This window comes from Euprymna scolopes, chromosome 7 (genome assembly GCF_053919585.1).
Source record: "Euprymna scolopes isolate OS-2025 chromosome 7, ASM5391958v1, whole genome shotgun sequence".
Classification (NCBI taxonomy): Eukaryota; Metazoa; Mollusca; class Cephalopoda; order Sepiida; family Sepiolidae; genus Euprymna; species Euprymna scolopes.
The window spans coordinates 15,520,460-15,534,040 of record NC_136488.1 but is presented as its reverse complement, the minus strand read 5'-3'; the positions used below and the strand labels follow the sequence as shown (position 1 = coordinate 15,534,040).

The 13,581-nt window shown below is 31.5% G+C and overlaps 1 protein-coding gene across 2 annotated transcripts in view; it reads right to left on the bottom strand.

Moving 5' to 3' along the window:
* The window catches only part of LOC145279614 (uncharacterized), a 350,943-nt gene that overhangs the window by 87,857 nt on the left and 249,505 nt on the right, over positions 1 to 13,581 (bottom strand). For both annotated transcript variants that reach the window (XM_080130812.1, XM_080130813.1), the window contains exons 10-11: positions 10,089 to 10,161; positions 1,636 to 1,765 (exon numbers count right to left, since the gene is read on the bottom strand). In XM_080130812.1, the coding sequence (XP_079986938.1) occupies positions 1,636 to 1,765; positions 10,089 to 10,161 (203 nt within the window). The remainder of the gene's footprint in view (positions 1 to 1,635; positions 1,766 to 10,088; positions 10,162 to 13,581) is intronic.

Here is a 13,581-nt window from a genome sequence, read left to right as displayed (position 1 = left end):
AAAGAAAAAAAATAATGCCTGGAAGGATGATTCCATGACAACAGAACATATGTACCATTAACCCCTCCCCCTCCCTAAATAAAAATAGGTAATCCCTGGAAAGATGCTATCATGATTAATAATGCCTGGGAGGATGGTATCATAACATACATTCCAGATAGTACATTAGTTTAAAATTGTAAACTGCATTGAGCATTAAGAGATAATATGATTGTTATCCAGAATTAAAAAACAAAACTAAAGAAAACCTGAATGATGTACATACCATAACAAAGCAAAAATATCATATTAAAAATCGCATAAATTGATCAAATAGTTTTATTTTTATAAAGAAAATAATTTTTAAGCAATTAATGGGAATTTGTATGCATTACAACAAAAAATATTGCAAGTTTGAATTATTGCTGAATTATCTTCCTTTGTTTCTTGAGATTGTTTTCAAAATAGTGGGTGAGACAATCACTCCTTGGATACTCATAAAATTTTATTTTTTAATTTATAAATAAAACTGCTTAATTAATTTACATAATTTTGTAATACAATACTTTGATTTCACCATAGATATGTACATCATACAGATTTTTCTTTATTTTTGTTTTTTATTGATAGGGAGAATTCCGATCACAAACCGATAATGCAATAATACAATTATTAGAAGTAACAGTATAGTTTCAGCTTCAGACAGATAGACCCGAAATAAATATAACCAATGAACAACAAATAAACAAAATGAGAAAGTGGCAAATCTTAACCATTTATGACCTGAATTATTATGTAAATGATTAAAAAAATATTTATTAGCAATTTTATGACCTGAATTGTGATGTAAATGATTTAAAAAATATTTATTAGTAATTTTATGACCTGAATTATTATGTAAATGATTAAAAGAATATTTATTAGTAATTTTATGACCTGAATTGTGATGTAAATGATTTAAAAAATATTTATTAACGCTTTATGACTTGAATTATGATGTAGACGATTAAAAAATATATTTGTTAATTTTAGTTAGTTTAAAGAGTAATGATACTATGATTATCTTCAAACTAGAAAATAATGAAGTTCAATAGTTAAACTACCAGAGAATTTTTGCATTTCATAAACTTACCTTGATTATTATCTATTAGTGCTTGAAAAAAGTGTTTATGACAACAAACGAAATCTTCCACTCTCTGAGACAGATGGCAGCATACTGAATGTAAGCAATGGAGTCTGCAATCTGGAAGTATCTGGCATCTAACCAGATATTGAACTAATACGTATAAGGTGTGTTGGAATCAATTCCCATATGCCGTCATATTCATTTATTTTCGATTGAACGAATTAGTTAAACCAGGTCATAAAGGGTTAAAGAACAAAATTTGTAAGAATTGGTTAATTTTAATCTTGTTTCATACTTCTTTGATTATAATTTAGGACACATTTAGCTAAAATTAAATTGCGATATTATTTGCAATTTGTAAATTGATGCGGTTTCAAAATAAGAATTTTAACCAATATTGTAGACTCATTTTTAACTAGGACATCTTTTCTTTTAAAAGTAGGAGAAAAAGGCTTTTAAAACTTTATGATGAAAATACTCAAAATACAATTTTTAAAATTATGAAAGGAAATAAAAAAAATGTGACAAACCTCTGGAGGAATGAGTTCGAGGTAGTTTTCATCAGCATACATTGTTCGGAGATTCCTGAGCAGACCAATTGTGGAAGGAATTTCCATCAAGTCGTTAGTACTGATATTCAATTCGGAAAGAGCAGACAAACTGAAATAGAAAAAATCTGATGATATAGTCTGAAGAAATTTAATTCTTTACAATTATCCACATACATAATAGCATCAATATATGTTCCTTTAGTAAGAAATTGACACACACACACTATATATATATATATATATATATATATATATATATATATATATATATATATATATTTTTTTTTTAGGGATACAAAATTTAAATATTGCAATTAGGAAGGGAAGAATTTTATGATTCATGATTAAAAGTAAATTTGTATCTATATAAATATAAATATATTCCTTTAATATTCTCTCCAAAAAGAGGGAAAAAAAGGTGAAAGAGGAGAGGAAAGAAAGAGAAATGGGGAGCCAGCTGACCGGTTTCGACCCTTGCTTCTCAAAGCTGTATCGAGGGAATTTTTAAAACAAAGAATGAAAAAGCGATTAAAATTGCGTTTTATTCAATTTACGGGGAAAAGAAAAAAAAAAGTGGGAAAACGATTAAAATAAAACAGTCTCTAGAGATTAATCAGGTTCAAACCCAGTAGGGATTCCCTTTGCTTGCAATTTCAAAGGGAAGGTTTTCTAAGTCGAACGGGAATAGTCTCCAAGATCTTAAGGTGATATGGTGAATGAGCATGACTAAGAATAGAAAAAGAGTCCGTGCTAAAGTTCACTGCACAAGACAAGTAAATGGTTTTTAAGTAAATGATCAGTAATTGAGCACCCGTATGTGTTAGTAACAGCGTCCGTTGCCTGGTAGGTTCCATTCCTAATTATACTGGGTACATGTTGTTGGATTCTTCCATCTAATCTTAATGTCGTTCGACCTAAGTAGTTGGCACCGCAACCATATTCAAAATTGTAAATAACGTTACTATTATGGTGGGAGGAGGGGGGGGTAGAACGTCTTTTCGAGAAGATGGTAATAAAGTTCTCGTAGAGAACACAACATGCACATTGGCAGCAAAATACCATCCATGAACTGTTGAACTTATTTGTTTGGCAAGGTGCCAACTACTTGGGTCGAACGACATTAAGATTAGATGGAAGACTCCAACAACATGTACCCAGTAAAATTAGGAATGGAACCTACCGGGCAAGAGACGTTGTTACTAACACAATTACTGATCATTTACTTATTCTATTACAATTATTTCTTAAATCATTGATTTTATTAAAATGTTCTCTTTATAAAGTTAAGCATGTTTATATATTTGTTAGTACAGAATTTACTCCTTAATAAACCAATCATGATGAGTTTGAGGCAAAAAGGTGTGGAGATTCATCCTATCCTGCCTTGACAGAGTACAAAATAGACTTCGTGGCTTGGTGGGGGATGCCCTTTTCTCTTCCCTACAGCCTCTCTCCCACAGAAGAGATGTTGTGAGCCTATCTTTGTTTTATCGTTATTTCCATGGCAGATGCTCGTCTGAGCTCCAATCTCTGGTCCCCCCCCTCGCCAATCTTTTACGAAAAAACACCCGTCTAGCTGAAACCACTGTCAAAAATTTTCTCCACTCTTTATCTGTGCCTAAATCAAAACGTAGATTCCATGAACAAAGTTTCTTTCTTAGAACTGCACGCCTGTGGAACTCTGTTCCGTCTGCTTGTTTCCCACCTGACTACAACCTGGATGTCTTCAAGTCTAATGTAAACAAATTCCTGATGAACCGCCCCCTTAAGTAGACACTTTATTAAACCTCAACACTAACGTTCTGTATATGCAATAACCCTTATCCCTGAGTGGCTTCTGGGCCTTGATAAGTGGTGACCACCTTGTAAAAAAAAAAAAAAAAAAAAAAAATCTCTTAGGTTTTAGATATCAATTAATAAATATTCTCCAAAATTTTACCTTCTTTGAAATATTGTCAAGGGGGTTTAAGAGGTATAATATGCGTACAACAACATTTAAAAATTCAAATTTATCGTTAAGCAAGATTCCCTGAATTTCCATTTTTTCTTAAGATTCTGTAAGTTTAAGCCTTAAATTTTAGACATTTCCTAGAATAAAAATCATGTAAGGAATTTTGATCAAAATTTGATTAAGGATTCTAGACATAAGGTTTATATTACTACATCTAAACTTTAATCTTCATAACTCATCACAAAAGTTGTGCAAAACTGTTTTATTCAGGGAATTTCATTTATCCGTCCTGAAATAGGTATTCTTTCAGCATGTGTGTGTGTGTGTGTGTGAAAGAGAGAGGAATATCATGCTTCTTTCCTCATTGTTAATTAGCACCGATTTGCTTAGGGTTAGTTTGTTTTAACTACCTCAATATTCATAAAGTTAGGTATATTTATATATTTCGTTAAATATTATGGAGAACTTGTGTTTGCATATGTTTATTGACACAAGATAAAAATAGAACAACAACATTGCCATCAGGATTCGAACCTGTGATAGGATACGCCCAAGGGATTTCTAGTCCATCACATTAACCAGTACAACCGCTTCTTGTTTTCTTTAACATTCTCTATATTTCGTTTATTATCTATAATAATAAACTAACTAGATTTTAAAATCAGAAAAATGATAATTTGAGCTCTCAAGCATCTTTCTTAAGTAACATGTCTCCCCCCTGCCAAAAAAAAAATTGAAAAAAAAAAAAAAATTATTGAAATCTCATAAATATTTGATTTTAACATGAAGTATAATGATTTTTTTCTTTTAAGTAACAAAATAGCAAAATTCTGCTTTATTTCTGATATATACTATTTAATTCATTAATTTTGTTGACCATAGATAAAATCGAAAAACTATGTATCCGATAGAATTCAAACCTATGCGAGGAGATCCTAATGGATATTTATTCCATTCCTTAACCACTCGGTCATAAAAACCTTTATGATTCTTGATTTTGTTTATCTTATCAATAATCTTATTAGATTCTAAAATAAAAAAAATCACAATTTGCCCTCAGAAATAGCAAGCACTTTCTTTTTTTAAGTTACGAAAGATCAAAATTCCGTTTTATTTTCAATATATACTATTCTAGTCCTTAATTTTGTTATTGAATATAGATAAAATAAAAAAAAAAAAAAAAAAAAAGAAACATTGCCGATAGGATTTGGAACTGTGCTGAGAGACTTGTATGGATTTATAGTTCATTGTCATAACCACTCGGTCACGATGACCACATCTTGTTTCTTTATGATTCTCTATTTTCTTATTATCTTCTGAATAATCTTATTAGATTACAAAATAAAAAATTTCAGCTTTCAAAAAATACTCATTTTCTTTTGTGGCTATCAAGTAAAGAACATGCATTTTTAAATATTTATTATTTGGTTTTGGTGGGAAATGAAAAATTTTAATATTAGCATTAGAAATATTTTAGGATGTTTTCACAACTATCAAAATTAGTTTTTTTTTTTTTGTGTGTTGTTATATACTGAGCTTCTAATATTTGCAGCCTTCATTTGTTAGTTTCGTCTTCTAATAAATCTGGTTTCAGCTCCAAATTAGAAAACATATTTAATGATCCTAATATATTTAAAAAAGTAAATAAAAATCCCACACATCTAAAAACAAAAATTAATAAATTAATTACCGCAAACAGACTGCAACAATGACAAATTACTTAAAATAATTCCTGACTTCAAACCAAGATATATATACAGAACTGTTAAAATCTTAAGTAACTACACCAGTCTACCAACAGCCCAAAATAATGATGTATTTCCATATATCTCAAACCAATATAACATTAAATCAACCCATGAACACATTCAAATGTTAACTAAACAAAAAAGTCATTGTGTTGCAATGAGGGTATGATCCCTAAAAGTTGGGAGATTCTATTTATAGACGCTGCCGATAGGAACTGACGAATCAAATTAAGCCACATTCTGCTAGCAACCAATCGGAAACCAGAATTGCTCAATAAAAATATTGAATCTTTGAGCATTCCAGCACATAATTTTTTCGTGTCAACAAGAGAGGGCTCTTTTGCTCTTTGCTTGCAAAATTATAAAATCCAAGACTTGTACAGAACAGTTATGCACTGAAAATTCTTCATCTCCACGATTTGTACAGAATAGCTACCTATCACAAACTCTTCTGAAATTAAACATGGTTTTCAATTCAATTGTTTCATTAGAAACAGAAAATCTGTTTTCTAATGTATTCATAAATGAAACCAACAAAATTATCATAATAACATTTAACATTATCATAAATAACATTTTCAAAAATAATCGCCCTCTTAAAATAAACTCCAACACTCTGTATAAAATTCTGTTAGTCTGTACTACTGGAGTCGCCTTTTTTGACCATCACAACATCTTAATACAAAGATGAAGTCACAATGGAGTCAGTATTAAAACCCATGTTTAGTAATTTCTATGTCTAATCCGGAAAACAAAATCTTGTTAACAAACCACTAATTTATTTATATGTTGACGAAATTTGAATATTGTCCAAAAATAATAATGAAATTATATGTAAAATCAGGAAAAAACAATAGGAAGGGAACGGGTAGGCCTGATAATGAAATCACATAACTACAGATCTTGTTCATGCATAAGTCTTAAAAAAAAACAAAAAACATCACATCATATAAAAAATACACGATCTATCTATTTGTCCCAAAACTTTTCCAATTATTACTAAAATTCTTTATATACAACAGAACAATACCTGCCATTTCCCCAAGACATATCCTACGTATCCACTGCACATCTCCCCTACCAAACCAAATATAACTCTCATATCTATATAATCTCTATGTGTCACAAATTACATAAATAAATAAATACCTCATCATATTCATACACCTTTTAAAAATATATTAAAACATTTTACCAGTTAAATACCTAAAAATATATAAAGGACATTTAAGTTTATAGAAGACAATAAAATGCAGAAGTGTAATGGATACACAAACCAAAGCAAATTAAGATATGATGGAGCTTCATCTTTATTGATGGAATATATACACATACATTGATCCAATATATAAGCATACACTGATCTATTATATACGCATACACTGATCCAATATATACGCATACACTGATCCAATATATATGCATACACTGATCCATTATATACGCATACACTGATCCAATATATACGCATACACTGATCCAATATATACGCATACACTGATCCAATATATATGCATACACTGATCCATCATACACGCATACACTGATCCATCATACACGCATACACTGATCCATTATACACGCATACACTGATCCATTATACACGCATACACTGATCCATTATATACGCATACACTGATCCATTATATACGCATACACTGATCCAATATATACGCATACACTGATCCAATATATACGCATACACTGATCCAATATATATGCATACACTGATCCATCATACACGCATACACTGATCCATCATACACGCATACACTGATCCATTATACACGCATACACTGATCCATTATACACGCATACACTGATCCATTATATACGCATACACTGATCCAATATATACGCATACACTGATCCAATATATACGCATACACTGATCCATTATATACGCATACACTGATCCAATATATACGCATACACTGATCCATTATATACGCATACACTGATCCATTACATACGCATACACTGATCCATTATATACGCATACACTGATCCAATATATACGCATACACTGATCCATTATATACGCATACACTGATCCAATATATACGCATACACTGATCCAATATATACGCATACACTGATCCAATATATACGCATACACTGATCCAATATATATGCATACACTGATCCAATATTTACGCATACACTGATCCAATATATACGCATACATTGAATAAATAAAGATGAAACTTCATAGCTTATTCCACAACCATATCTTAATTTGCTCCAGTTTATGTGTATCCATTACATCTCTGCACTGTGTTGCCTTCTATAAACTTAAATTTCTTTTATATAGACATTAAAGAAGGCTTCAAGCAAACTACATTAACCTTTTATCTGGAAATACGTTTATCGAATTCCCTTAAACAAAAAGAAAAGATGTATATGGCAAGATTAAAACCTAACAAATTCACGCAAACTCTGCAATAGGTTCATAAACGTTAAAATAAATAATATAATAATAAACAGGATTAATTAACTCCATATATATTATGATGAGGACAAGTCTATATTGACCCTTCCACCTGATTTGGTATTCCTTAGAAGAACCGTTTTTCACTAATAGGATATCCCTTTCTATTAACATCAAGCCTCCACAGCTAAAAGAATAACAATTGTAACAGTTTTACACTCAAATATAAGTATACCCTGCTGATAAAAAAAAAAAAAATTAAATAAATATAACACTTATGCAGAGGAACCCCCTTACATCGTAGATATCCCTGGATGCTATGTTTTCTACTCTGATAGCGTATTTCCTTTGGAATTCCTTTCCTGCTCCCTGTTTCCCTAATCATACTAACATGCAAAAATTTAAATGTAATGTGAACATCTTGTTGTCCAATTCTCCACCAAAGTTGCCTCCTGTAAATCTGGTCCATATCACAGTAGCACCTTTCATTTCAATGGCAATATGTCTCGTTTGAGGTGAACAAAAGACTAATAAACTTTTTATTAGTTCAACATCATAAAAACAAAATGACTAAATCTGTTTATGGTGTGTCATTTTTTTTTTAATTCCAATGAAAGTGAAGTAGATTTTTAAAGGCAAGAAGCAGTTTGAAATCTTTATTCAGTTTTTCAAGTTTCAAGTGTATGATCATTGATTTTTTTTTCTTTTTTTGGAAAGTGTGAACCACACAGACAGAAAAAAACCCAAAAAAAACCCCCAAATACTTAAAAAAAATAAAAAAAAATGGTTTCTACAAGTCTTGATCCATAAAAAACTAATAAAAGCCATTAACAAAATGAATCAACACAAATCAGTTCAAGTCATTACATTTTTTCTTTGTTTCTTTTTCTTTTTAATAATTTTGAGCAAAAATTTATATGGCAGAATAAAATTAGCAGATTCTTTTTCATTACACTCCATGTTAAAATCAAATATTTATGAGATTTCAATAATTTTTCTTTTCTTTCTTTTTTTGGAGACTAGTTAGTAAAGAGATGCTCATTACCAAGAATACAATTACAAAGAATTTCGTCTCACCGAATTTTCAAAGTGAACATCTATAACAAAAATATTGTGGCACAATGATAAAGAGCCCTTTAAGGGGAGCCCCAACTCCCTTTTTTGGGGGGAGGGGCTTATACCTAACTTTTCTTGTACTCAAATGGAAATGAGCATAGTTTAACACGTGTTATGTTAAACATGGCAACTCCAAAACTTTATAAAATCTGTCAAAGCAATTGGGTAGACAGGTGCAAAAGGTCAAACAATGGCAATATTTCACTGCATTTGTTTTTTAATACGTATCATCTATTTCCCACTTTTTTCTCTCCCGTTCTCATCATCTTGAGAGAAAGAGATAATCAATTGAACTCAGGACTCGAAAAATGAGTCAGTCCCCAGCTCATTCAACTCTTTAATTCTTTAAATATTAAAAGAAAAGAATTCTATTTTTATATATAAAAACAATGTGTTGATCATTTATTGTATACAGAAAAGGTTCATTCCCAAATAATTAATTCTTAGGAGAAAATTAATGATGTCAGTAATTTCATTGAGAACTCAACACAAGACCAAACATAGGCAACAACATATCAACCCTTTAGTCTAGCAGGGATTTATTTATTGTTTTATTGTTTATTCCCCCAGAGAGCTGGTTGTCATGCCCAGGACGTAATGGCCTTTTTTAGAAACATGTCAGAGATGGAGTTTCTATCCATTACACATGTTTAAAAACTTTAGTTAAAAATAAAACTTCAAGATGTTATGTGATAACATGGCTCCTCTTGTTTCTGCCTATCACACTTGAAATCTAATTCCTGTGACAGCTATATCCTATATCCTATAGCAAAGCTGAGGTGTCTTAAGGCCTGCATAATGGAACAATAGATATTTGATTTTTGATAATGGAACAATAGATATTTGATTTTTGAACAATGATAGGATTTCTTTCTCAATGTTGATATAAAGAACTTCATTTATATTTTGATTGTTTTTCAGTGTTTTAAATTTTATTTCAGCATTATAAAAAAATAAATATTTTTTTATCAAACACTGTTTTATATTTCCATTGTTTCAGTGTTAAAAAAAATTGTTTTCTGTGAACTTCATGTTGCCTATTGCGCATCACTCAAATTTCTCCTTGGATATAATATAATAATTACAATATTTATGTTGATATTTTATTTGAATTAACAACATGAAAACTAAAATCAATAAAAATAATGATACCAATATAAAAAAGCAAAATGAAAAGCGTTCTTACTTGCCAATTGATGCTGGTAAATTAACAATCATGTTATCATCCACTTTGAGAGTCGTTAGGTTAACTAACTGACCTGTAGAAGAGAAATAAAAAAGTTTTAGGGATTTTTATCTTTAATACTGAACACACACACACACACACACACACACACACACACACACACACACACACACACACACACACAATGATTGCTACTTCTTGACAGAAGCTTGCCATCTCTTCAGGTTGATGTTGGGCATCCTTGTGCATGTAGATGGCTCTTCCCTCCAGCTTCACCCTTGCAGTTCTTGTAGAGGGACCATATTATGCACCTTTGAGTATTGTGTCAAACTGCTTGCAGATTTATAGATCAGTATACAGATATGACAACAATACTTGGGTGGTCTGGGTGGCAGCACATCCTCATAAAATTGTTGGTCTTGTCTAACCTTATGTAACCTCATGTGGTTCACCAAACCAGCTTTAGACAGAAGAAATCTGCCACAGATTGTACATTTCAGTTCTTGATGAAAGTCAGCATATATATATATATATATATATATAATATAAAACTGAACGTCTGTGTGTGTCTGGTCACGAATAGGCTCCTATATGGTTGACTATTATAGAAAACTGATCACATATAATGATAGAAGATGTATCACAGGAATGGGTATGTTTGATCTGGCATAATGATGGTTCATTAAAATTGTTGGGTCTGTGTACGTGCCTGGTCCACAAAGTATGGAAATAAAAAATTAAAAAATTAAACAAAACGTTTACAAGTGTTTTTGATATAGATGTACATAATAATACTTTGATAAGTATGTTTTAACTTAAATAGGGATGGTATAATAAAATTGTGGGGTCTGCGTTCGTGCCTGGCCTCCATAGAATGGAAATAGGCACAAAATTTAATAAAGACTTTTCATGTCACAGGAAACATGAGTTGGAACAATTACATGGAGAGCATTGCCAGGACTGCTGCGAAAAAGGTAGGTTCTTTCTACCGTGCTAGAAAGCTACTGACCCCTGAAAGTATCCTGTACCTCTATAAGGCCACCATTCGCCCATGTATGGAGTATTGTTGCTATATCTGGGCCGGTGCATCTGCTACTAGTCTCCCACTCCTAGACAAGGTTCAAAAGAGAGTCGCCAACCTAATAGGTTCTGAACTATCATCCAAGCTTCAGCCTCTGTCCCATCGACGAAATGTAGCATCCCTCTGCCTGTTCTACAAGTACTTTAACGGTCTATGTTCCGACGAGCTGCAAGCACTTGTACCCCCTCTACATAAATACGCCCGACAAAACCGACAAGCAGCTAAATCCCACCCCTTCACAGTAGAGATCCCTAGATGTAAGAGAGCCTTCTACTCCAGTAGTTTCTTTCCCAGAACCGCTAGACTTTGGAACTCCCTGCCAGGTTCCTGTTTCCCCAACTCTACTGACATGCAGAAGTTCAAGTGTAACATGACCCGACATCTTGCTGCCTAACTCCCCATCTACTACCTCTGTAGCTTGTGTCCCTAATAGTAGCCCTCTACATCAAAGTGGCAACATGCTTTGTTTGGGGTGAAAATGTAATAAAAAAAAAATTAAAAAAAAAAAATTAAAAACAAAATATCTATCTGCATAAGTATACTTTGATAATTATGTTTCAGTTTGAAGAAATGAAGAAATATCGTATAATAAAATTATGGGGTGTTCGTTCGTGCCTGACCTCCATAGAATGGAAATATGTCACAAAGTTTAACAAGGTTTTTTAATATAGATCCACAGAATATTGTGATAAGTGTTTCAGTGTGAACAGGTATGGTATGATAAATTATGGGGTTTATCTATTTTATTTTTACTTTCATCATATTTTGCTTTGGTTTTGATACCCCCAAATTCGAAGCTATCTCTTTACAATCCTTCCTTTTTATAACCTATCAGAGTCCATTTTCTGTAGGCTGTTTTTGAACCCAGTCAACGATGGGTACTTTTGCTAGTATATATATATATATAATATTGTAGGTTTTATATTTAAATTTTTTGCAGTAAGATATAGAATTTTGCAAACAAAAATTTATTATTTGTACAACATTTAAAAGTTCTTTCCTTAATTCATGGATTTTCGATGTAAGGCTCATCTCTTCAGAGGAAATGTTTTTAGCAAATATTTCTTTATGGAAGTACATAATTTTGCTTTTTAGCACATACATTGAAAATTAAGTAAAAATATTTTTAAAGTAACATAGAAAAGAACATCAATCTAAGGTGATCCAATGGGAGAATTGGATTAAACAAGAAAGAGGATATGCATTACACATACACGATTTGAATGGTGCTCTGGGAATAGAGATGAATGTTATTTTTATATTCCAAGCTGGTTAATGATTCCAATTTCGGATTTTACCTTCAATATTCGGATCTTGCAGAAGAAAACCAATTACAATAAAACAGAAAAGAAAAACATTGAAAATGATCCTAGTTTCTTGGATTTGATTTTCTTTTGTGAAAAGGCTCACTGTCATTTGAGTGGGCTTATCAACAAGCAGAATATGCATTTCTAGGTTCAGCATGGATAAAATGGAAAATTGGTAAAATGGGGGAGAAAAAAAAAGTGGAAAAATAAATTGAGAGTAAGGATTACAGACATTAAAAACTTTCTTCATGATTATTTTGGCCATGATTGTACCGGATTTTTTTTTTTTTTTTGATTCATTTTATTTTGGAATACTCCTATACTCCTATGGAATAAGCTGGCATGAACTTTAACTGGTTTACCTATAATCTTTCTTATTTTTTTATCTTTCTTATTTTTTTATCTTTCCTCTATATTTTACTTAATTCTCACACCCCCATTTTTTTTTCCGATATTATCCATTGTTTCTAATCTAAATGTATTTGAAGTCGGTATTGTCTTTTTACCCTTATTTTTTTTTCTCCTCTTCTGATGCACTTTTTTTCTTTCATTTTATTTCAGTCTTACAAATCAAGGGGCTCCACTTCCAGGGCTTAAAACAATTGATCTCAATATGAGACACATAAATATTCGAATATCTCATTAAAGTTCTTCTTTACCTCTCAAACAGTTGAGAGCATAATTTTCCTTTCCCTAATTGACTATTATAATATATTTCTTCTGGCATCTTGATCTTACTGGATTCATGGAAAAAAATTCATCTAGTCTAGTGTAGTATCAAGCTTAGTGCTGTTACTTGTGGTAGCATCACTTGGAGAAGATGCACCCTTCTTCATCAAAGCCAATGTAGGTTAGCCATACTGAGGAGATCTTATTTGGGTCTCGAATACAAAATGTGATTTTGAATATTTAGTGTTTACTTCTAGAGAAAAGTATCCTCCTGCCAGGTTGTCCTGACAAACGCTAGTAGAGAGAAACCTTAGACACTCAAGGATAGTGCATTCAAGTTAACTTTCTCTCTCTTATATACATACATATTCAAACAAACCTTTTAGCTATCATTTATATACAAAAAATTAACATACACATAACATACATACATTCA